The sequence below is a fragment of the Eriocheir sinensis genome, chromosome 39, assembly GCF_024679095.1.
Source record: "Eriocheir sinensis breed Jianghai 21 chromosome 39, ASM2467909v1, whole genome shotgun sequence".
Taxonomy (NCBI): Eukaryota; Metazoa; Arthropoda; class Malacostraca; order Decapoda; family Varunidae; genus Eriocheir; species Eriocheir sinensis.
In genome coordinates, this window is record NC_066547.1 from 8114769 (window position 1) to 8141711 (window position 26943).

General features: G+C 39.0%; 2 protein-coding genes across 12 annotated transcripts; one reads left to right on the forward strand and one right to left on the reverse strand.

The window, feature by feature from the left end:
- The first annotated feature begins 2874 nt into the window (after positions 1 to 2874).
- LOC127008934 (tRNA (uracil-5-)-methyltransferase homolog A-like) lies at positions 2875 to 21834 on the forward strand. 11 transcript variants are annotated; one of them, XM_050881432.1, is made up of 16 exons: positions 2875 to 3005; positions 5345 to 5624; positions 6016 to 6186; positions 7283 to 7432; positions 7793 to 7985; positions 8293 to 8420; positions 8746 to 8868; positions 9548 to 9675; positions 9911 to 10016; positions 10200 to 10322; positions 11078 to 11270; positions 11997 to 12147; positions 13997 to 14094; positions 14191 to 14276; positions 14709 to 14766; positions 21608 to 21834. In XM_050881432.1, exons 2-15 carry the CDS (start codon positions 5361 to 5363, stop codon positions 14760 to 14762), a joined length of 1968 nt encoding a protein of 655 aa, XP_050737389.1. In that variant the 5' UTR covers positions 2875 to 3005; positions 5345 to 5360; the 3' UTR covers positions 14763 to 14766; positions 21608 to 21834. The 11 variants fall into 11 exon arrangements, with proteins under 11 accessions (XP_050737389.1, XP_050737381.1, XP_050737387.1 ...); XM_050881424.1 differs by having other exon boundaries at positions 2941 to 3097; XM_050881430.1 differs by having other exon boundaries at positions 2987 to 3097; positions 5348 to 5624.
- LOC127008935 (mitochondrial tRNA methylthiotransferase CDK5RAP1-like) lies at positions 17866 to 26943 on the reverse strand. The gene is made up of 6 exons (XM_050881436.1): positions 26313 to 26943; positions 24613 to 25199; positions 24323 to 24471; positions 23777 to 23903; positions 23516 to 23602; positions 17866 to 20067 (listed from the first exon to the last, which is right to left on the reverse strand). The coding sequence occupies exons 1-6, from the start codon at positions 26806 to 26808 to the stop codon at positions 19918 to 19920; spliced, it is 1596 nt and encodes a 531-aa protein (XP_050737393.1). The 5' UTR covers positions 26809 to 26943; the 3' UTR covers positions 17866 to 19917.

Below are 26943 nucleotides of genomic sequence, written 5' to 3' on the forward strand. Positions count from 1 at the left end.
GATGTCGTCAGAGGCCTAGTTATCTTTGCCAGCTCCGCGCTGCTCAGTAGCACCGCTCCTGCTGATCGGCAGCCCTGCACGCCATCAAGAGTCCCTCACATTGCCGGCACATGGCAGGGCCTTGGCTGGCAACCCTGGGTGGCCGCCGCCCCCTGCACGAACCCTCAACGGCCACCGTGCAATTCCAACCCTCCTCACAAATTGGATTCCAGCGATATTATGGCTGGCAGGAATGTGGGGAGGCCTCAGCCACGGCTGGAGAGCTTTGTGAAGTATCGTTTTGTCAAGTTATCACCTGCATGTAGCTTGTTGTTGCACTTACTGTAACACTTCCATGTATTAACTCTTAGCTGCTGTTAGAATTAGTTTCGAACATGACTTTGAAAATCTTTGTAATCGCATTCATATACCCGCGAACACCTGTCTCACTTGTGTGGTGTCTTAAAGGTGATTCTGGATTCATGCCAGATCCACGGCGACACGACCCCAATTATTATACTGATCCACGACAGACAGACAGACAGACAGACAGCTGCGGCCTCCTGACCGACCACAACTCACCCGCAACATTTATCATCACTTCATGATTTATATATATATATATATATATATATATATATATATATATATATATATATATATATATATATATATATATATATATATATATATATATATATGTATTATACACACACACACACACACACACATATATATATATATATATATATATATATATATATATATATATATATATATATATATATATATATAAATATATATATATATGATGTTTTTTATACCTATTCCATCATTAACATGTTTCCATACGGGCATGCAGTGTTCATAAGCAAAATCCGAAAGAAGTTATGCCTTTCATCCATCTATTTGTACTTTTCCTTAATGAGCATTTAATTATTCCCGTGTGGACATGGTGGCCGTAGAATTATTAATATTAATACACCACAAGCTGAAACCAGAAGGCCTGATATGGCAGTCCGATCACTGACAAAAAAATCCGCTCTCCAGGGTTCTGGAATGTATAATGGGTGATGAGCGGTGATTGTGGGAGCCGCGTTGGGTGGACCAGGTGTCTCCCAGATGCTGTAGAGGTGAGCAGGCGAGCGACGGGTGGGCTGAATGCTTGGATGAAGGAAGACACGGGAGCTACATGTAAAGAGGTGTTACATGGCTGGCCAGAGGGGAGGGATGGTAGATGAAGTCCATTTTATTCCTGAATATCATACTCTACATTTTTTCACCACTCTAACATTACTCTGAATGACCACTCCCTCCTCCAAACGGCAGGTGACCCCCGACGAGACCTGACGACACTAGAAACGAACTTGTCAGGAGGAACTTTTTTTTTACATTTGAAGGGTATCGTTGAAAATAGTTATTTACGCGCGTGCACACCCACCCACACCCACACACACACACACACACACACACACACACACACACACACACACACACACACACACACACACACATACACACACACACTAGATCGACCCAGAGATCGACAATAATGAGCACTTACTCACGTGAGGGTACCTGCTGACGAAAGCGAGTCCAACTCGTGATCAGCCGTGGTGAATTACACACACACACACACACACACACACACACACACACACACACGAGTTGGCAACTTCGCGTAAGATGCCGGTCAGGTAATATATATATATATATATATATATATATATATATATATATATATATATATATATATATATATATATATATATATATATATATATAGCCTCTGCATGACTATAGGTATATATATTTTTGTAGTGCGGCGACGGCCTGATGAACGAGCCTCCCATAACCCACTTAGCCAGTGGGGTACCTCTTTGGCCGACTCGGTAAGGAGTGGCTCTCCCGTCACGCTGGTCGCGGGTTCAATCCCAGGCAGCCGGTGAATACCCTGATCTTGATTAATTTCTCGTGTTATTTCGATACACGCAGAGGCCGTGTTGAGAAATAGGAAGGATGGAAAAATAAGCTCGTCGGGGCATTACATTTTTTACTAGCTTTTTTGTGAATTGCTGGATTTCCACTTTTTTTTCTTTTCGTTTTTCGTTTCGTTATCTTGACTCGCCAGTGATTACGGACATCAGTGCCTCAGCCATGCACAGTATTGGCAACAGCGCACTACCAGCTCCAATCATTCAGCTTTGACCCCTGCTCTAACTTTTGACCTTGTTTCAACCCTAGATCCGCATATATACGTTAACATCCACAAATAAACGTATTAGTGTCCGCAGATTTACGTAGGCATCCGCAAATATATGTAGATATCTGCAAATGTATATGGATGTTCGGAAATATCCGTAAATATATGTAGATATCCGTAAATATATGTGGATATCCGTTGATATATATATATATATATATATATATATATATATATATATATATATATATATATATATATATATATATATATATATATATACATATATATATATATATATTATGATTATTTATTTATTTATTTATTTATTATTATTATTATTATTATTATTATTATTATTATTATTATTATTATTATTATTATTATTATTATTATTATTATTATTATTATTATTATTATTATTATTTTTTTTTTTTTTTTTTTTTTTTTAGGTGCTGCCTGTAGCGCCGGTCGGCTTTCTTGAATGGTCTCTTCGACGGCCCCAGCCCATTAGTGGCGCAGGGGAAATTTATTTATAATGGCTGCCGTGATGTATGACTCTTGCTTGGCCCATGCTGCCCCACGGTGCTCCTCTTGACCGAAGTCGCTGAAGTTAGGGTTGACAAAATCTGGACAGCATGTGGGTAATCTTCCGCCACTCGGCGATGGTTTGAAAAATCAGCGTGTTTAGGTGGGACTCGAACCTAGGTCCACGGCCTCATCACGCCATCACACTGACCATTGGACCACCACTGTTATAAAGCCTGACATGAGAGAAATCCCAAGGAACCTGTGACATCAAGACCAAGCTCAAGGCACCGTTGTAAGTGTTGAAATTTATCTGTTCATCGCTTGTGGCGGATGCAAGAGTGACCCGCGGGCGCGTCCGGTGTTGAGAGGGGCAGCACGGCCAGGGTGAGCTGTGTGTGACCCGCGCCCAGGGAGTGGCGTGCTGACAATGGAGCAAGTGTTGTGTGGCAGGGGTTTACATCCGGGGTGGGTGGGTGGGTGCACGTGGGGCGGCGGCAGGGACTGACAGGCCTAAGGAAAAGACATTCCTCTTATGGGTGTAATGTCTTGGTGGGACTAGCTCAAGTGTGTGACAGGTCTGTTGGTGGTTTGAGTGTGTTCTAATTATGTTAAGTAGGTTAGTCTTTTAAGTGTGTTGGTAAGTAGGAAGGTGTGTTTTAAGTGTTGAGGTGGATGAAGTTTATCTGTAGTAGGTGGTTTAAGTGTGTGGTCTGTAGGTGTGCGTGTCACGGGGGGCGAGTTTCTGTAAGGACAGGTACCAACAAATATGCGTGTTATGCACCTTCTTTGGTGCCCTGCGCATTATTATCCCGATCCAGACCTCAGGGTTAGGGTGTGCACGGCGGTGTAACCAAGGGGCAGGCTGTGGACATTACCGTGGTGCACTGGGCCAAACTTTTCCTACTATATCTCCTTTTCATGCTATAGAGAATGGACGGGCCAGCCGGGCGAGTAGACGAGTGCTTTGAGGGGCAGTGAGGACATGGGTGGCAGTGCATTGGTTTGGCAGACTTGACTGAAGCATGTAAGAATGAGTCAAGAGTAACAAACAGAATCCCAAACAGCCACTGTATGTCTTTACTCAGAAAAATTATCTTTTCCTCCTTACTAAATGAGATTTTCTATATAACACAGTGAAGGCTTTCTTTGTTAATTTTTACTAAAAGTATATGGATATTATGTATTTGGAAGTTCTTAAACTTAAACCTAACCTATTTTAAATGCAACTTTTGTTGCTTAAAACTTTTTCATTAATACTTATATTGGATAATAACTGATGAAAGCGTAGCCACCTCCGGCAAAGTTAATACTTACAACATGGATTTCTTTTTGGTCCCTGAATCCTGTGCAGTAACAAGTGACTTCCAGAAAAGAGAAATAAAATTGATATACGGTAATGATATAAAAATGTTAATAGGACTAAAGCACGATGTTGCACCCATATGTGGCGGCGGCCAAGGCGGGGGTCCAGCCGGTGTTGCGAGAAATACCTCCTCTCAGAAATAAGTCCCATCCCCCCTGATTAGAAGGGGTGTCGAGGGGGGCGAAGCCCCCCTGTCAGAGGTTAGGTTATGTAAAGTTCGGTTGGAGTAGTTTAAATATGCTCCCCCACCCAAAACCCCCGATTTCCCACTCGTCCCTCAAGTTGAACCTCTCTGTGAGCTATTTTGCGGCAGCGGTGGCGGGTGCACGAAAGGCATTGAAAAGTTAATTATTTAGTGATTTCCGGAGAATACTATCTCCATGATAAACAGCATCATATTTTGTCCAGAAATAAGCAGTCAGCATCTCAAAATTAGTAGGCTACACTTTTGTCAATATTCCCCTTTATATTAACCAAAATTGGTTTGTTTATTAATACAAATACACAACTGTGAAAAATTTGAAAATTCCTGAAAATTCCCAAAATTACCAGGCCCTGAAAAATTTTCTGGAAAATTTCCCTCCCTTTGCGACTCTATTATCACTATGCTGTTGTTATTTCTTTAGTTTGAATTTGGGAGGAGAATTGTATATACAAGATATCACAGGATTCTGGTATAATTAAACTTACTGCAGGTTAGAATATTTAATTTTGTGAGTGATCTCTAACGAACATTTATTGTGTTTCATGTGGCTTCAATGAATTTAACCTTCATTTTCTTTGGAAATTAATATTTTTTTAATTATGAATCAGATTTGTCCAAAGCAGACAAATCTACTCCTAGAATTGTTTTTAGAACAGATTTCTCGGTGCATTTTCCTGGAAGTGAACCATTTTTTTGTGTTGAGATGTGATGAGGCACAGCCAAGACACTTGGTAAATGTTACTCAAGTAGTCAAAGTTGTCAATTCATGCTTGTTTTGGAACATTTGTCTCTTGTGTTAAGATTCAGTAGACACACCAGCTGATAAATTCCTAACTAAACAATTTCCTCACCTGTATACTCATAAATATGGTCAGGGATCATCCTATTATCCCAGAAATTCAGTATATAAATAAGCAAGATGTGCATGACAGTTGTCATAAAAACATAAGAAATCTGTTTTCAGGATAGTAGTAAAGATAGGCTATACTGATTTTCTAATTTAATATTGCTACCACATATTCCCTTTTCAGTACATACATACTAAAGTGAGATTTTATTGCAGCAGTTAAGAGTCTGATATGAAAAATAAAATGGAGGTGGAAGCAGCACAGCCAGTTGAAAACAAGGAAGCTCAAAATGTGAAGGAAGAAACCTGCGAAGCTGGTGGTCTAGCAGAAAACAAGAGCAGCGACACCGTAGTGGAAAGCGTGAGAAAAACTGATGAAAAGGAGACAGCACCTGCAGAGGAGAGTGATGTGTATGCTTACACCAGGAGAGAAGAGTTCACCTCAGAAAACTTCAAGATAGAGCTCCGTGGTCTGCCTCGCTATTTTCATGTTGGGGTGAGGAAGGTTATTCATTTGCTTATCTGGTTTGCACAGTCCAATAATAAAATATTTTGGTTTAAAGAACAAAATTGCAGAGTTTGGAAGCCATATGTTGTGAATCTGCTCTAAAACATCAGATATCTAGCCCAGTTTTTCTCACTGTTTAGAAGGGACTAACACTAAGCTTTGTTTAAGTACAAAGTAAGATAACATTAAAACTGAATTTTTATACAGCAAGTGTAGGCACGAAAGTGTGTAAAACTTATCGCCTTGTTGAAGACTGAATTGGTAAAACCGAACTTAACCTTGTGCCGATGAATATCCTTTGTAATTCATGAATTCATGAACAAATTTGGCTGATGGACCAATCAATTACTACTGTAATTCATATTTATCTATATTGCAGCAACTGAAGAAACTTTTGAATGAAACTCTGGATCTCAATGCCCATAAGGTGAAACCTGCAGGTAAAGCAAAATGCTGGGCATACATAACCTTCCGAGATGAAGCAGGAAGAGGAAAGGCTTTGGCTGCCCTTCAGGGCTACAAGTGGAAGAATTGTGTCCTCAAAGTATCAGTAAGTACTCTTTATGTAATACATGCCTAGTATTATTATACATGGAGAACATAATTTCAACTTCCTTAATGATGTCACAGTTGCAATAGAGCATAGCTGCCAGATTCCTGATGCAACAGGCACAACCTGTGAGGTATAAACAGGCGAGGAAGTGCTGCAGCCCTACTGATATCAATTAAATAATCAATGGGAACATAGGCCAAGGGTGCACTGCCTCTCCTACCCTATGATGCTATACTAAGGAGTTCCTTCGAGAAAGTCTCCATGCAGGCACCTTGCCCATTCCAGGTAGCTCCCAGCAGGATCCATCAACTGCTCCTGTTATGAGATATGCATGGGGACTTGCTCAGAGGAGCCCTTGTGGATGATATTGTAGGCTGGGTGAGGCAACTCAACCTGCCGAGCATCCCCCATGGGGTGATTGACTGAATTAAGCATGTGAGGGCAAATGGCCATATGTACAGTGTAAAGGTACTTAGTGTAACCAGCCTTGTGTTGTATCCAGTTCTACATCAGTGGTTCTTAACTCTTTCAGAGGCTCCAAACCCTAACGAAAACCTTCCCATACTAGCCGAATCACTCAAATATGGCAAAAATTTTAAAGAAAAATTGCTTTAAAATTCAAGAGTAGACTAGGATAATATGAAGAATAAAGTCCGTTTTGATTAGCAAAGTTTTTTTTTAAATTGCTTCGAAATTCAAGAGTAGACTAGGACCATATGAAGAATGGAGTTCAATTTGATTGATAAAAAAATATAGAAAATTACTTCAAAATTCAAGAATAAGTACGAATGATAAGAAGAAATTCCATTTTAATCAGTACAAAAATGAAAGAAAAATTCATTCAAAAGTTAAGAGTATATTTGGATACTAAGAAGAATAAATTCCACTTTTATTTATTTTCTGTATGATGTGCTGTGATGAATAATCTTGCATCACACTAATAGCAAAACTTCAGTGTGTTTTGGCGAGGTACCATTGAACCATTGAGACTGATTCGGCGAACCCTTGTGTTCAGTCGAACCTAGTCTAAGAACCACTATCCTACACGTATTCTGCTGTCCATGCCTTGATATTTATTCTTCTTCCCTTTCAGAAAGCTAAACCTGTTGAGGATCCTCTGATAAAAATTAGAGAAGAGAAGGAAACTGCAAAGAATAAAGATGACCCAAACAGTAACCTACCCATCACTGAAAGGGTCTTAAAGAGCGTCATTCCTTATGCTTCCTTACCTTATGAAGAACAGGTGATCCAGCATGTATTGCTTAATATTCTCAGAATTTTAGTGCTTTTGCATTATGCTTGGCAAGCAATCTTAGAATGTTAGTAATTTTGTAAGGGATTAAAGATACATACATTACATTCATGGAAGATAGGAATTTATTGTGCAGTATTTCCAAATCGTAAATATCATTGAAAAGGAGTAGTTTTCATATGCTTTCTTATTAAGGAAAAGTCATGTAGTACATCACGTTCATCTATAGGCCAGTTTGTTTCTTTACCTGCCTTTGTTTAATTCAGTATTACTATATTACAGTGTTTCAGTAATCATGTGAATATGCTGGTAATGTCAAATACATTTTTACCGTAATCTTTTTCATCCTAGCTTGAGAAGAAACAGAAAGATGCACTACAGGTGTTAAGGAAGTATGGCTCAGAACTGGCCCATGTCAATCCTGGGTTGGCAAAGTTCATCAGTTTTCAAAAGATGCGGCGAAAGGGTCAGGTGTGTGAAGTTGACGACATTGTTCCTTCCCCGGTCATCAACCATTATCGTAACAAGTGTGAATTTACAATAGGTGAGTGACTCATACAAATGTTAATTATTACCTTAAATCATACCCCCATGGGCAGTTTTCCATGGCTAATGGCAGCTACAAGTGAGCTATAAATGTAGTTAAAAAATTACTATATTGAATTCCCTACTCCTCTGCAAGGTGTGTGTGCAAAAGTATAGGTATTCATTATAGAGAAACTACTCTACCATGCTGACAGCTCACATTAACCCTATATTCATAAATATCTGAGCTTTTTCATATATAGCTGTTTGCATACAAACTACTGAGCATGGAAAACTCAGTCTTTATCATTCTAACCATTACCCAGGTGTCAACCCCGACAATGGACTGCCAACTGTTGGATTCCGCATAGCCAGCTACAAGGAGGGCTCCATGCATGTGGCACCTGTGAGTCACATGTGCCACCTCCCAGAGCAGATGATAATGGTGGTGAAGGTGAGAGCTACAGAAACAGTTGTTATATCCCTGTAAAATTGTCTGAAAATTTTGCTTCAAATTTCATATTAAAAACATTGAGATAGCAGTACAGTTAAATGTATGTCATGAGGTTATAGAAGAGGATCCATTGGATAAAATCATGTTCAGTGGGGTAAATGATTCTGGGTTCAGTTTGGGGGGTCTGTACAAGTAAAAGGGACTTGTTTTAAATCAGTTATGCTCCTATGAGCAATTGGCTCAGTAATAAGAACAGCATTTCTCACCCTAGCATTTGTGAGGTCCCATAAACTTGTACTTTTTTTATCTTTTCATATATTTGCAGGAATTTGAGACTTTTGTAAGAGACTCAGGACTTGCTCCTTTCAGTCCTCTCACTCACGAAGGCTACTGGAGGCAACTTAATGTCAGAACAACTCAGAATAAAGATATTCTTATAATACCCATGGTAAGTGCTTATTTTTATTTTATTAGCTCACTAATAATTTATTTCACATCTTTATGGGTGGGTGGAGGTATGTTAGAAATAAATAATGTCTGATGTGAAAATTAACCAAAACAATATCAAGATTTCAGTAAAGGGAACCAGTGCTGCCAATTTTGATCACATTTTTTAATACAAAATATATTCATTAAAGTGAGTGAATCTTTGCTACCTCTTTTGGAAAAAATTCTTTCAGTAATATAATAAAAAAAAATTATATATATATATATATATATATATATATATATATATATATATATATATATATATATATATATATATATATATATATATATATATATATATGAAATGCATATTCCAATACTCATTAAAGTGACACCTCTTTAGCTGTGATTAATGAAAAGGTGCAGATGTTATAATGAGGTGAAAAATAAAGTTATAGAGGGAAGAAAGTCAAGTATAAACACCAGAATGGAAGAGCATTATTGTGTGTATCTTTACTTAATGGAGTGGAAAAGGGGTGCCAAGTAAAAAAAAAAACACTTGAGGCCAGTTTGGCTTCCCCCCCTCCAAAAAAAAGGCCTTTTTCATGTAACTTTTGAATACTTTAATTATTTTTTAGGATATAGTAATAATCTGATGCCTACAGGTAATTGATGGTATTTCAATATTTTTTTGTCAGATTCATCCACAAGACATGAATGAAGAACAACTGCTGGGCTTAAAAAACAAAATTGTCACACATTTTACAACTGGTCCTGGAGAACCTTTAGGCATCACATCTATTTACTTCAAAGCCTATGGACAGAAGTAAGGAACAGGATAACTTTATACATGGTTTCCTAAATCACCCACATAACCCCATTTCCTATTGCTAAATAGATGGAAAGTTCACTATTAGAAAACTCTGTGTTTGACATAAAATGGAAAAAGACTAACTTATTTCTTTTCAAGAGGTAATGCTTAAACTTTTGTGCATGGAGATATGATATTATGGCTAAGTTGATGCAGTTTTATGTGTGTATATGTTCATCACTGTTTGCAGGGAGAAGGGTTCAGAACCTGTCTTGGAGTGTTTGTGGGGACAAGAATACATTACTGAGAAAATTTTGGGCAAGAACTTCAGAGTTTCTCCTGATGCTTTTCTACAGGTTTGAATTGATTTACATCATTGCATATTTTACTTACTGTAGCATTGGTATAACATATTGATTAGCATATTTGTGCAAAAGTACATATATTCTTGGATGATTTTTAACTGAAAGACAATAGTTGAATGTTACAAAACCTTGTGTATAAAGGTTTCCCAAGTAAAGTGTTAATCCCTTTGGCAGATTAATACTGCTGCTGCTGAGGTGCTGTATGAGAAGATTGGAAGCCTGGCTGAGCTTGATGACAAGTCCATATTACTTGACATTTGCTGTGGCACAGGAACTATTGGCATATCTTTGGCAGATGTGAGTGCCTTATATAGGAATCATTCTAATTTCACCCTCCACCAAAAGTTTTGTCAGTAATTTACACTTGTACAGTAAAACCCAATTAAGTCGGCAGTCTTTAAGTCAGAGTTATGGATAAGTTGATACTGTGATATATATATATATATATATATATATATATATATATATATATATATATATATATATATATATATATATATATATATATATATATATATATATATATATATATATGAGTGGTAATCTGGATTCTCACCATTCACACTGTGCAGACTGCCGTCTATGCTTTTGTGACACGTGAAGTTGGTGGTTGGGCAATTGGAACCTGCCCAATCATTAGTTTCCCTCTGAAGGCTCATATTTTCAGTAAGTAGACTCACAGAATTAGATTTGAGTTAAAATGGAAAGAGGATACTGGCTACTTACAAAATGAAAATTATAAAAAAATTGAGCATTCTTTTCTAGATCCATGTAACTCCTGTTATCAAAGCCATTTGTCAGAAATTGATGGATAATGTAAAATTGGTTGAATTATCAAGACACCTCCTTGGACTGATACTATTTGTGTGGTTTGCTTCTCAGCTGGGAACTGAGATTGACTTCCATTGAAATCAGTAATAATAATTATGCCCATGTCACTGGAAGTCTTTTACCTTTATAACTTTCACATTTCTAATAGTCTGTTCTCCCCTCATTCCCCACTGTCTGTTGTGAGAAATGGGATAATGTTGACAATACTGATTTATTTTCAGCGTTGCCAGAAAGTGTATGGAGTGGAGATTATTGAGAAGGCAGCAGATGATGCCCGACAGAATGCCAAAGAAAATGGCTTTGAAAATGTTGCAGTGTTTACAGGAAAGGCTGAAGAAAACATGCCATTCCTGATGCAACACTGTACCAAATCCAACACTGTGGGTGTAGTTGACCCTCCTCGTGCAGGCCTCAGTAAGTAATGCAGCCTTGTGACAGAGGAAAATTGTCAGCGATAACCTAATGAGATAATAATTATCTATTGTATTTTGTTTCTTAGAAAATATTGTGTTTAAAACTATTATGGTACATCAAAACCTGGATGCAGTGTCTATGTATGCAGCAGTATGCTCACATGCTCATAACCTTGATTCTTTGTTTTCTCCACCATCTGGGTTTAACTTAAGTATCACTTTATTATTGAATATGTATGTGCTGCTTACCTATCACCTTATTCTACTGTGTAAAATTCTTTGACTATTTGAATTACAAAGTGGAGCACACCCTGACATCTTCCTTCACTGAAATCTCTATCCTTAGGAAGTTTTAATGTTCACCAACAGCTTTGGCATTTATCTTCTTTCACTGAACCACCTGATGAACAGTCCTACAACTTTACTTTCCTTAATGATCTAGAGAAGTTGCCTCAGCACCTTGCATATATGTATTCCTGACCATCTTGGACACATGCAACACACTTGGCTGCTGATTTCCCTCTCATCCAAAGTATTCTTATAGGCAAACTTATTTGTAGTGTCATGATATTGGCCTATTGTGTCAGATTGTACCATGCATTATTTTGAACTTAATTTTGTGACCTATTGTATATGTTGCTTTTGTTCATTGCCATTGCTTTAATTTGCCCTTACCCATAGAAGCTGAATACATTTTAAGTCACCTCTGATTTACTCTTAATTTCAGATAACAGTGTTGTCTTAAGTCTTAGGAGATGTGAGACAATGAAGCGTTTGGTGTTTGTCTCTTGTGACCCAAGCAATGCCATCAGAAACTTTATCAGCTTAGCAAGGCCTCAGAGCAAACAGTACAAAGGGGAAATCTTCATACCAATAAGGTAATAAGTTAAGTATAAAACTGTTATTACCTGTGTTGATATTACTGGTGCAAGACCTCAGAGCAAACAGTACAAAAGGGAATTCATCATGTGTGGTATGGAAGTTAGGGATGAAACAAGTGCTACTCAGTGTCACTGACTGTGTTGGTGTTTTGGATCAGTCAATCAATCAGTGGTTGCATACACTTGTAGGTGCATTCTCTTATCCATCCTATGACGCTATCCCTAGGGATCCCTCCAAATAAGTCTCCATCCAGGCCCCATTCCCATCCTAGCTCATGGCAGGATCTATTGACTTGCTCAACCCACAAGTTCTTGACCTTCCCCATTTGGAATTGTCAAAAAAACACCCCAGGGGCAACTTTTGGGTGACATGCTACAGGCTCAAATAACCAGAATTGGCATTTACAGACAGTGTAAATAGTATGTCTGAATAGGCTCACCTAACATCACCAAATGTGGGGTACAAACTTGGCGGAGGGACTTTTTTATGCCGCCATAGGCAGTAATGGGCTAAAGAGTAGCCTATCCGGATATTTTGCTTTCATTTATTAATGATCCACACGACATCCTAGAGTTAAATCAGAGTATGTGCTTATCTTCGTATTCATTCATACACACACTGGTAATATTTCTGTGGTGTCTAATTCACTTATTTGAGTGAAATTCTAATGTGATAAACAGTCACAAATTCATGTCACTAGTAAAAATGAAACTAGTAATGTATGTTTTGCCACCATGAGATATACACAAATAGATAAATATGAAAGCTCACGAAGTCACAATAAGTGACATCACCTGCTTTGCGCAGTAAAAATATGCTATTTAAGGTATCTGATACCCGCAAAATGGCGTGTGCGCCTCTGGCCTCGGGGCTACAGACTCAACGTTGCCAGATTGTCGTACTCAGCCGCTTATATTTCCCGACTTCCTACCCCTAAACTGTCTTCTGGGCTCCAATAACGAAACTAATTTATAGTTATCATGAAAAGAGTTAGATTCTGATGTTTCTTGGTAATAGTTAGGTGTCAGAAACCAGTAAATACTATGCTCTTAGTTAGTTTTTGGTTATAAGGATTCTTTACGAAATACTATTATAACATTACCGCCTTTAAGTTAGGAAACGTCCTGAATCCTGGATCGGCTATGGTGATGTTAGGTGCGCCTATTGAGTCTCATGGAGTAATTGCCGGTTTGACACAAAATAATTCCTGCAGTCTCAGGATTCGGCAAAGACACTTTTTACCAAAGATTTCAATTCACCTCTTTAAGTCACTCTTTAGTGTCCATGTTTCATAGCCATAAATTAAGTCAGAGAACACAACCAACTTACGGGAATCTTTGTCCTTTTGCACAGCTATTGACAACTCTATAAACATACTAAGCGAGTCCATAATGCCACAGGCCAAGCTAATCCACAGTAAGACTTATTAACATGTTTAATGGGGAGGGAATACAGGCCCTATCCCAACCAATCCACATCATGGATTGGACTGATTGCTAGCTGTGGGCAAGGACAAAGAACTTAAGAGGATAAATCCCCTGACCACCCTGTTGTGTTGTATGCAGCCATACATTCAGTGGAGTTCCCTTGTTAATGAACACTTGTTGGCTGAGTGTATTGATTGATAGGAAACCATAAAGTCTTGCTCTTTCTTACATGAATCTGCATCTTATATGTTCACAAGTTATAAGGTTATTAAATACCTTGTAAACAACATTCTGAAGGCATTCTGCTTCATTCATGGGTTGGATAAATTATCAGAAGGTAAAGTTGTGACAGAAAAAAATGACCAGTGAAATTTCCTTCATTTTAGCCTCTAACCAATTATACTTTTTCCCATTACAGAGCCATTCCTGTAGATCTGTTTCCACACACTCCTCACTTTGAACTGGTTATCCTCTTTGAGCGCTGGGATGAACTGAGATGGAAGCACATCATGGAAGGTTAACAGCTTTACTAGAAGTAATTGATTTTATATATCAATCATCTTTTAGACAAGAATTATTGAAAGCCAATATCTAACATTTTCCTGGTTGCAGGGAATCCTCTCCCACAAGATGAAGAGTACTTCAAACGTCTTCCAGATAAACCAAACTTCACTGGAAATGACTCTGAGAAGATCAAGGTAAGTAGTTAGTTTTTTTAATAATTTGTTTACTTTAGTTATAAAGTAAGCAGCTGGAAAGGATAAGGCTTTAGTAAAATGTAATTATCATATGCACATCTGCACTCTCCATTTATTGTTGCTTCATGAGTTTTATCATTGGCAAACATTCTCAACCTCTACTCCCTGTGTTGTTGGAATTGTCTCTTCTGCAGCCTGGTTTATCATCTTGTGTTTTTTTTTTTTTTTTTTTTTTTTTTTTTTTTTTTTTAAAGCAAGGGAGGCAGCTCAAGGCCATAAACAAAAAAAAAGCAACAAAAAAGCCTGCCAGTCATCCAGTTTTTGAAGGTGCACACAATTTAAATGTCAGGGTATTGGATCGGTAGGCGGCCACCAGTCAAATGGTAGTCATATGTATATACCTCAATGTATTAACACTAAGTTATTCAACAGAGAGCATCTCAGGAACAAGAAGATGATACTAGAAAGAAGATGAAACCTGAGTAAAACAGTAAGTTACTCTAGTCTGACTTTGAATTAACCTTTTTTTCTTTATACAGTCAAACCTCAGTTTACAGGTGCCTTAGTTTACGAGTGTCTTGATGTACGAGCAAAAAAATCACACAAAAAATGCCTTGATTAATGAGCGGTGACTTGGTATACGAGCATCCTGCTGATTCCTTTTTTATTTTTTGTCGCCACCACCTTGGTGGGGACACGGGCACGGGCTATATGGAGGCCATCATGGTCAAGCGCGTACGTTCCTTCAAAGAGGGACCACAAACCCTTGCCGGGTGATGGCTCATGAAGGAGAGTGGAGGATGCTGATAGACCGACTTTATCGGCTTATGTCAGCCTACCCGACCAAGTCGGTCTTTCGATGAGGGCTGGCGTGTCTCTTTGTACAAGTTGAAGACGTTCGCGTGGGTTCCCTTTGTTTATTGCAAGACGAGAGTGCTCAGAGCAGAAAATAATGGGAATAGAGCCTCTGTAAGGGCTGCCACCTTGATCTAAAACAAATAAGGAACGCAACATCCCATCCTCCAATACAGAATGAATCCATACTTTAAGGAATTGATGCCAACCTTAAAATTTCTCTGGCCTGCCTTGACTGACAGCCGCTGGCCGCTGCTAATGAATGCAAGAGGATGGGGGAGAGACGTTACTATGCGTATGTTACATGTATTTCAGGACGACCCTTAACTAACATAATTTAATGGACTGGTTTTGTGGTTCACCAAAAAATGCGGTCACTATAATTTTAAAATACTGAATTTTATCTGCTTAACCATCCAAACAGGCAAATACGGAAGAAATGGCGTTCCGTATTTTAAGGAAAATGTGGCAAGTTTGCAACCCTAAGGCATCATCTGGCGATATATGGCCTTGAATGACCCTCCATTCTTGAGACTGTTTTTCACCTCCCTCCCGTAATCCGCCAGAGCGCTCCATCTTGTCCATATGATTGGATGAACCAACACTATTTCTCATTTTGTCACACATCAATGACAACATGCGTTAATTTAGTCACAGTTACGGGATCTGCAGTTCATTAGGAGTATTTCAGTAGCTACTTAGCGTCATTGCATGCGACAGATTTCTTAAAACGTCCTTTCTCTACAAAATATTGACAAATGGCATCGTTTCAATTTCTTGTTTCTAACAATGACGATGATGTTTTCATACCGGGAAGTTTTTACTTATCATACAGTGATGCATTAAAATGGTCTGTGGTGCAACAGTAACCTCGTGAACTCTATGTCCACCCCCACCTGGCAGGGTTATCCATAGGAAGCTCAAGAAATGGTCATCACCATGTGGAGGTGCAGCCAGCAAGACAGTGGCTGTACTCAGCACTGCCGCGGCTTGTGCTGGACCCCCAATTCTTGCCAAGAATTGGGGGGAATTCTTTAAAATCTGACACACCAGAACAGGAAATGCAAGAATTTCGCAAGACTTGGGGTTAATTCTTGCTTGGTCTAGGGTAATTCTTGACCACCAGATGACGGCTCTAGTCTCAGTACTCGTTGTAAACTCGTAAAAATACCATCTGCGCGCTCATGTCATGTTTTCAGTACTGCACTGTGTTTTCAGCACTACAGTGTGAGTTCTTTGTGCTTTAACAATGTCTCCCAGAAAGATGGTTAAAAAGGATGGTGCTGCAAGGAAGAAAACAGGAAAGGTGAATACTATGCTCGCAACAGGAACGGCGGGGGCAAGCCTCGGCATCTTGTATGCCTTCCTGGACGTGACTGACTCCCATTCACCCTCCATCTCGGACAATACGTCGGGCTAGCTTCATGTTGGTGGTCGAACGTAGTTCCAGTGCCTCGAGAATAGGGAAACTGCAGCTGCTAAACCCAGAGGCGAAGCCTACCCCTCGACCATAGCTAGCAATTGCGGGAGTCTCTGTAACACATTGATTTGTGTTTCATATTATTTATCATCACTATTTGTCAGTAAAATTACTTTAATTCTGTAAAAAAATAACATGTAGAATAATTTTTATGTAAACTTTTTTGAGGCATGGGATGCATTAATGGGATTTACATTAATTTCAGTGGGAAGTTTGTTTTGGTTTACGAGTGTTTTGGTGTGCGAGCAATATTCCGGAACTAATTTAACTCGTAAACCAAGGTTTGACTGTACTACTGACCTTAGGGATCTCAGAACTTTTATGTTAAGTTCATAAGTTAACTGCTTTCATTGTTTGTATGCTGATCTTAATTGCACATAATTCGGTGACATTACAGAGTAAATAGTGCTTATCATAATTGTATGCCAAGCAAACCTATTAATGATGGAAAACAGAATCCAGTCACTCATTTTGTTCATTAGCTCTAATGAATAGTGCTGGGCCATTGACTATTAAAATGAAGCTATATCTTCCAGCTCACAGCCAGCATAAACCCTTATTTCTCTTGTAGCTTGTGTGGTAGACATGTCTGTCTTGTTGGTCAGCACCACCTTTTACAGCTGTAAATTGCTCTGGCTTTGGGGCCTGAACCACATTTATTATGAGAAATATATATTTTTTGATACTTGAAACAACATAGATTGCATAGATTAGACTATTCATAGCTGGATTGCAAACAAAAGATATTGTTGAGCGGGTTGGTGTGTATCAGTGTTCTGCAAGGAACTGGTTTAGGAGCTTCAAAGATGGTAATAGTGTAAATAGTTAACCTTGTAAGCCCAAGAAAGGCTTACTTTTGTCTTACCAGGGTGTGGTTTGGCGGAGGGCATATTTTCACCATCACCTTTGACACGCCCCATCCATCTCTTCAAAGAAGCTAACAACTATCAACTAGCTTAACAATTTCCTTTGTTTGCTGCCTATCTTTATGCATTCTAGTCGTCTGTGCTAATAATAGTAATGTGCTCAGGAACTAAAGATGGAGCAACTTGCAACCAAGTAATAAGGGTTTGTGTTGGCTGTGAGCTGAGGTTGTGACACGACTGTAATAACCAATGGGCAGCATAATGCATTGGCACAAACATAGCAGGTGAAACATTGCTTTTAGTCATAAATGTATGATTAGATTCCTGGCCCAAATTTATGATGAGCACTATAGACTGAGTAAAACAATGAGGATTTGAAAAACTAAAGTATGTATTAAATATTTTTATTAATAACAATGTTCATGTATACTGTGGAAAAATAGCACTGTAACATACTACACATACAAACTCTCGAAGAATATTGGTGGGCTTTTTAGTAACGTTGGGTTGGGTAGGCATTGTTACCACCAGGTGCTTGTGTTGGCCATTAAGAAAGAGCGAGACTCAGGAGCCAGAACACGAAGGCATTGCATACACTTTACATTGCCTAATTATGAGGCCATAGTGAAGTCTCTCAAGCTAGAAAAGTGGAGATTCTCAGCCTGGGTGGTAATGAGGCTGCTGATTGACTTCTTTTTACAACGGAGGAGGATATGGAGTCTCACCTCTGCCACCCAACACCCACAGAAAATGTTCGCATTTCTTTACTTAGCTCACCTGTTAGACTACAGGCAAATTTTGTTTACATCTTCAAAACTTGATACTTCACATAGAATATTTTATACAACTTATTATTGATATTTGCATCAAATGGAATCAATGCTCTTGTACTCAATATTTTCCTAAGTATAATGATCCTTCTAGACTTTGGATAAAAAACTACAAATTAGGAAAATGTAAAGGATTTGTTTGTTGCATCATTATTAATCAATGATGTTACTGACCTGGACAGTATCACTTAAAATAAGTTGGTTAATCAGGATGCAACATTTTCATAGGAATCCATCCTTGTCTCTCCTTATCCCTCACCTTATTTAAGTTCTGAAAGTATCATTATATTCAGAAGAATTTCTGTTCAGGAAGAAATATCCTATGTTAAAGTTAATTCCATTATTGCTGCAAGTATGGATGATAAAGTTATAAAACATTAAATGTTACTTTCCAACTAAATTTCCTATCTGGTATAACAGGTGAGCTAAGTAAATGAAATGTGAGTAGTTTCTGAGGCTACTTAAAGGGTGTTGGGTTACAGAGGTGAGACCATACCCACCTCCTTTTAAAAACAACAGCCAGTCAGCTTGCTATAGTCAAGCCGGCCTTCAGTGGCGAGAGGGGGCTCCCTCAACCCCCCCTCAGAACCCATGGGATTGGCTATGGGTGGGTGCAGCTTGGCCAATGGGAAGGCATGAGGAAGAGTCATTTTTCCTACTCTGGCTTTCGTTTATAATCCCTATTCCCGCTGGCATTGTGGTTTCTTTGCTCATCCCTGTTACTCTGATCTCTTTCTCTCTCTCTCATACACACACACACACACCTTCAATAATTTTTCATCCTCCTTTGCTGCTGCCCTAATTAACCTTTATCTTCTTTTAATCCCTCCGTTAAGCCTCAGGTAAAGTCATTACTGGCTTAGGTTTGACATTCCGAAGGGTCACGGGAACATGGACGGGAACTGTCTCCTGACATCTCTGACTCGGGCAGGAGTTTCCGAAAAGTGTTTACCAACACATTTCAATAACTATTCTAGTTATTCTCTTGGATGTTTTTCATCGCAGGCGACAGAGCATCCATTTATGATGAGGACTGAACGTCTCAGAACACAACTCTGATAGTACTTGACCACAAAATACATGATCAATGAAAGTGCATCCATCCATCTACAACAGCCATGCTGTCAGTAAACCAATCAGCAGCACGAGGCTGTCAGGCTCCGGGTGGATCCTCCCAAAACGGGGGGGACTCTCGCCACTGAAGGCCAGCGTGACTATAGAAATCATGAGACTTGGGGATCTCACTAAAGTGGATCTGCTATAGTACCACTGAGCTGCCAGTTTGCCAGGTGCCCACAGTTAGTACTAAAGATTTAATGTTGGTGTGAGTCTGTACAGACTCCTCAGTATTATGACTGCTGTGATCACTGTGCACCCCTCTGCCTCTAGCTCCAATCACTACCAAAGTCAGTATTCCCAGTTCCACAGTCTTCACTAGTTTTGGTGCTTGCAGGAAACTGAAATTGTTGTTGCCTGCCCAGTCCTACATGATGATATTAGTCACATCTAACAACTTTTAGGACAAAACTCCTCACTGATACCAAGAGATTCCTTCATGTCCTTTGAAAACAACTTTTGGAGTCTTTCCAGTATAAAATGCTAATTTTCTTTTATGCACCAGCTTGGAGTGTAGTTGTTTTTAAAGGAATTCCTTTCAAAACTTGCGATGACGAGTCCGTGATCATTACGGAAATGTAGTCTCCAGGCTGGATCTTCTGTGCTTGGCCATCTTTCTCAAGCTCCACATTAGGGAAGATAACCTGTGAGAGAATATGTAGGATTAAACTGAGGCATAAATAAAATACAGTAGGAAATAAAAATGATATAATATTGGTTCAGGGATCATGTTCCGATATTTTACCTACTACAGGAGGTAGGTATAAAATGATAAACGTTAATTTCTACCATGAAACTTAAGAGGCAAGATTATGACCAGTATGCCCTTTCATTGCTCCCCTACATGCTGGTGCTATGACAAGGAGATGAAGTACCGAAAGTTCCCCTAATACTAGTGTCAAAGTACCAAAAGTTCCCTTATACTAGTGTCCATCTAAGCTATTTGTAATTTGTAAATGGTCTAATGTAGTTTGTTACATAAAAAAAATACTTGTCTCAGATTTCCTTTATATCTCATCAATGAAGTAGTAGTTATAGGTCTAAAATGGCTCATAAGAATAGAGTAGTAGTTATCTTCCATTACATGGAGTATCACTGGAATGACTTTGTGCCAGGATTATGACTACTTTGTGAAACTGAATCAAGGCCTGCTTCTGATTGAGACAACCTTGAGTTGAGACTAAAGGGACACACACAACTCATGGCTAGGGCAAGTTGATTGACCCTGCCAAGAGTGGCTTAAAGTGGAAGGGTAACTGCATGAGGGCTTGCTTAGAGGGACCGTTGGGGGTGGAGGCAGCAGGTGAGTGAAGCAATGTGCCCCCTGGTGCATGCTCCCTGTTAGTATGTTAAATATAGAAATGTAACAAATTAAGGAAGTGGGCTAAGAGGATAAAATGTTGAAAGAATATATTGGAATTTGGATATGGCTGTGATGTTTTGACACAGGGGAGGAAGTTTTAGTTATGTATGAAAAAGGTGGGTGCTAGAGAACTGATGACAGACTCAGATAGAATGGGTTCATAAGAATAAATGACGTGATTATACCCGTTGTGAACTTTGAATCAGAGCAATGAAAGAAGTAATCCCAAAAATTTATTTACATTGATGATCAAGTGAGAAACCAGCTTAACCAGCAGCTTCGGTGGACCCCATTTGGGGCTCCCACGAGTCGGTCCGCTGAAAGGGCGGACCCCGTTTGGGGCTCGGCTCAAAACCCCTAATTCGAGCTAATTGTATTTGGCGGCAGTATAGAGCAACCCACCATGCATGCCCTGGGTCATTATGGTGGGTGAGTGATCTTGAGGTAGGCTTATTTGTCATAGGTGGTGTAACTGGTGTTGTAAGGTCATGGCAGACTGAATTAGCTATCCATACAGTAATCACTTGTCAAATTCTTTAAAGTAGACAACAAGCGACTCTTAGCTAGATGCCACGCGTCACGACTTTATTTTGAAACAAACGCCACCCAAAAAGAATGGAGTTTGAGTAAAAGTAAATATTTTTAGTGGCTTTATGGTTATGAGAGGAGTACTTTGATATACATTCCATGCTTTTTTCTTAGTCTCAAAATGCAGTTTAATGTTGACGTTTCTCGGCCACTTCTCAGCCGAAGCCCACGGGTTAAAATGACAAAGAACTGAATACTGAAGCAGCTGTATCTCATTTTGTCGTTCATTTCAGGGAAAGTGATGGCCTTGGGATCTCAAGGGAAAGAAGACACTTGTTTAAAAAGAAGAGGACGTGCAGCACAAGGAGCTATACAGACAATTGACAAAGTGTTCCTCCGGAAGATTTATTTCTATGTAACTGGATTTCTTACGAACTGAATTGGATTTTATGTTGTGACAATTCAGTAATCCAAGGTGATCTTTTTATTAATATCAATAAAAAAGTATTATACTTCTAAATCACTTAGTATTTTACCCATAGCTAACCCGTTAATGACGATAGAAGTGGAAAGCACCAAGTAAGTTTTAGAATTCCTGGCATGGATGGTTACTTTTGAATAGCTGCACCTTCATTTACAGTGCAATGGGGGTTCAGCACACCCTCCTCACTGGTCCAAAACAAAACCAGTGGGGTTGCCGGTTTGGCATTATTCAGTGGGTTTCAGTTGCATTCATAATGACTTTGCCCTTTTATCAAGAACAGTGGTGTCACACAGTGCAGTAATTCATGCTGATATTGAACACAAAATTTATAGGCAATCAATTTGTTATCAACCAGCGTGGTCTGTACCCCTAGTGACACTACTGATCAAGAAATGTTCTGTCGCTGAACCATTTCTTTTAATTTGGAAATGAATATTTTTTTGTTTTCTCTGATGAATACTTGTACAGTATTGCATTAATGAAATTACCTAAAACCAGACATGGGGTAATCATAATCTGTAATCGTAATCGATTACAGTTTTTCAAGTAATTGTAATCGCAATCGAATACATTAAAAATGTAATTGTAATCGTGATTACTTTTGTGATTACATAAGCAAAGTTTTAGTTAATAGTTTTTCGTACAGCAAGTGGTGTTTGAAAGGAAATGGAGTGTGGAGGTGAGTGGACTGGAAAGGGTTGGAGAGAGTTGTATTTCATTATTATAGTATTTCAACGAATTAAATATTTAGTATGGTACATGTGTATGAAATTTGCAAGTTCACCTTTCAGTCCTTCCTGTAATCACGATTAATACATCATGTAATCGTAATCAATTACACCTAATTTTACTTCATAATCATGAAAATATGAAGTAATCGTAATTGATTACATGACATAAGTAATCGCCCCATGTCTGCCTAAAACCGACACAGTTTACATACTGATGCAATTATGATTGGTATTTTACAAAAACTGTAAAGTGATAAATCTGACAGGTTTAAATATAGTGAATGAAGAGGCAATCAAACAGAAAGACATGGTGAAATTTAATTGACTTTTTTACTTAAAAGCTGTAAAACAGGAGTCAGTGACAGAACAGGAGCTGGAAAAGTGAAAAAAAGTCGTAGCATCCATGTCAAAGGAAGTGAGGCAGTTAGGGACAGACAAAAAAGGAACTTTGAGCAGCTATGAATAAAGAGACGGAAGAGAAACCAATTGTGGCATCTATGGAAATAGATATGGATATCTGTCTACAGGAACAGGGAAATATATAGAGGTTGAGGGTGGTCAAAGTCCCAAGTGCAGATGGTAGAGCAGCTAAAATAAGATGAAAAATGACGGGACTAGACGTGTATGTTAGCTTTATATTAGTTATTTAGTTTGTTTAAAAAAAAAAAAAAAAAATGAGTATGCCCACAAAATACATAAAAAACACACATGGAATGATGAGCTTAAGGGTTAGCTGACACCAAAGGCAGACCTACTACTGTAAGCAATTCACCTGAATGAAGAGTTAGTAGTTAACAGATCCATAGAATGAGAGAGTTTGGCTAACTTGATTACAGGCATCATGTCAGCAAAAGAGCCACACAAAATTCACATGGATGCTTTTTTTCCTGATCAACCCTAGAGCACAAGAAATGCTATTGTATCAGCATCAATTTGAATTTTGCATGGCTCTTTGGTGACATGATGCCTGTGATGAGGTTGCTTACCCTTGTGTTGCCATCATTTCTACCCACAAGTTGTAATTCTGATCTTTTACTTGTTCCTTCCACTAAGACCAACTGCTGCTGCGCAACCTGTAGATGAATTACCAAGCAATTGAAAAATATTATTATAGTTTTAATTATTAATGATATCCCACACTAAAGATTTAGTATACATATCAGACTTTCCTATGAGTGACTGAATAAACTGCAAACTAGTACAAAATCTCATAAATTACCACTAACTACTACTATATCAAACTTTACCTGAGCTCTGTTTATCTTGACCAGTTCAGAACGAAACACTTTCACCATCCTGTCCAAGCGATCCAGTTTCACTAGCTGTGGAACATCATCTACAAGCCTACGGTGAGCATGCGTCTTTTCTCTCAAACTGAAAATTTAAGAGTATTAATTTCGTAAAATAATTTTACACATATTTCCTTTGCACTCCTCCCATATACACCTGTCCCCCCATATTCTCAGATTCACTACTCGTAGTTTCATGCATTCTCTGATTTTCCCCCCTTTCCACAAAGGCGGTCACAAAGGAATTTTCACAGCGCCACCCCAAACATTCCCAGTCCATCCATGGACCATTCGGCCATTCCTAAGAAAAGGACAACATAAACATGCATAAAGCAGCATGAAATATCATCAATAGCATTATCTAACAGCTATATGTACTATGACCTCTACCGTATTTTACTTAAACTTAGAAATACTTACTCATTAAATTTCACTTTACTGCTGGGAATGGAAGGGAAGGGAGCATTATAGGTTTTGTTTAAATAAAAAGACTAGTTTCGTTACCTATAAGGGAAGAGGTAACAGAAGTTATACTTCACATCCTGAAGTAAGGATAAGGTTTCTTGAAAATCTGATTCAGTTTCAGAGCAGAAGCCACAAATGAAATCCGATGTCAGAGATACACCTGGGATTACAGACCGAATGTGTGCAACCTGCGAAAAAATATCATGCATAGTATTAAGAAAATGAGGTGAAATAATGCTTAATTATCTATATGCACTTATATCTATGAACATTTTAAATGAGTAATTACAAGATTCCAGCACATAATTGACAATCTTTAGAACACCCACCAGATCAAGATAGGCTTCCTTTGTATAGCCTCTTCGCATGAGCTCCAAGACTCTTGTACTGCCACACTGTGCTGGAAGGTGGATCTGTTTACATATGTTGTTCCTCTCTTTAATCAAATACAATACTTCATCTGGGAAGTCTTTCGGGTGAGGAGAGGTAAACCTGATCCGCATTTCTGGGTTGATCTGTGATACTTTGTCCAGGAGATCTGCAAACCTTAGTCCACCTTTCTTTGGCTTGTAAACTGTCTTGAAACCTCTAGCCAGATTAGTCTCATCCTTCTCCGCAAGCGACAGTCCCTGGTGAGTCGTATGTGATACATCTCTGTAACTGTTAACATTCTGGCCCAACAATGTTATCTCTTTAACACCTTGGTCTGACAGGTGTTGTGCTTCCCCAAGAATGGACTGGATGTCTCGTGACCTCTCCTTGCCTCGAGTGAAAGGCACAATGCAATAGGAGCACATGTTATCACAACCTCTCATGATGGAGATGAAGGCAGACATTCTACTGGTTGTCAAGCTTACTGGCACAATGTCTGCATATGTCTCATCCATTGATAGAAGTACATTAACAGCTGCTTTTCCTGAAAATAAAACATTGACACCAGTCTGATACAATATTGTAAGTACTTATCTAATTGAAAGAAGCTTAACACTTTAAAGCATTCAGTCATTTAGTACACAATATAAGACTGGCACATTAATTACTGATTTTTAATTATCTAAAACATCTTTCAAACTTATTTTCCTTCTATCTCCATTTGAAGTCAAAACTTCCACATTTTAAGAAAGCTATTCAATCTTTAGAATCTAAAAGGACTGAAAATTCCATAAGGTATAAGGGAGACAGCCAACTTCTGGTTGGTGGATTAGAAAATATTCCATTATTCTCAACCTTGGTTAAAATAAAGCAAATAAAGCTCAACTAATTTTCAAATTAACACAAGTAGATATCTAGACATCATTCCCATAAGACCCATGACAGGACGGTCCCTCTTTCCTCTTTTGAATAGTTGTAAAACTTGTTGGAATAAAAGTAAAGTTTGTGAAGGAAAATCTGGATAATCTCATTTTTACCCTGACAGGTTTAGTGCTGTCAGGTGGGTGTGGCTCTTCTGAGAAAAGCAAATGGACGACTTAATTAGCTATGGTAATATTAGCAATAAGTCCTAAATAAGGCTAAAAATATCTAGTTCAAATTATTTAGTAAAGTTGTTACATTATTTGGTGGTGGGGGTTCACTTTACATAATGGGGTCAGGTTACAATAATTGCTCTTGGTGGGCCCCTAGTCAGTCTTATGGATAATACGGCACTGCGCGTACCGCACTGTCAAAGAAAAAATGGGACTGCACTACCGCAACTGCACAACTCCGGAAAAAGTACCGCACTACTGATTTTTCAGTATCACGCCCACCTCTGTAGATTTCACCAATATGTTTTAGGAGCTAATACAATCAAGGCCAAAAATAACAGTCAATAGTTCTTATCTCCACTAAAATAACTGCCTATCCAAATAAAATGGTTGGGATTTCCTATGCTTATTGGAAGGGGAGAGGGAAAGGAGGAGTCTTGAATCAGGGTTTTCTCTGAATGATGTAGTCTGATTATCTAGAGTACCTCAGTTGACAATATCAAAAAGCATTACATTACTGCAGAAAACCAGGAACGTGACTAATCTCAACTGACTAAACTAACCCTCATCAACCAGTGCTAGTAGTCTCGGCAAGTCCCTGTAGCTGTCAGGCCCAGCCACCACGTCCACGCTCTTCTCCTGCTCCACCAATTTTTTCTTGAGTCGCTCGGCCATGCACCCTAAGACACCAATTTTCACAGGCATGGCATTTTTCATTCTCATGCGCTTCTTCTTGAGGCTCCCCAAGTACTTCAGCTTGTTCCACACCTTGTCCTCGGCACCTTCTCTTATTGCACACGTCATTACCAGCACCACATCTGCCTCCTCTATCTCTTGGGCACGGACATAGCCATGGTCCTTAAGCACTGACCAGGCTATCTCGGTGTCACTAACGTTCATCTGGCAGCCATACACGTCAAAATAAACCCTCCGGCCATGCCCACTGATGTCCGCTGGTTCTAGGTAAGGATGGGACACGTTATCAAGTTCTCTGGCTGCAAGTGTTCTGTTAGGCAGGCCACTGTTTGCTATGAAGTGCTCCAGGCCTGGCCCCTCCATGATCCTCCTTGGCACTTTACTGGCACTGCTGTTACTGCTGGAGGAGGCTGAGGTGTGTAGATGCAAGGTGCTGTGGCTGGTTGGCGTGTGGATATTGCTATTATTATTGTTGGTGACATTACTGCTGGTGGCGGC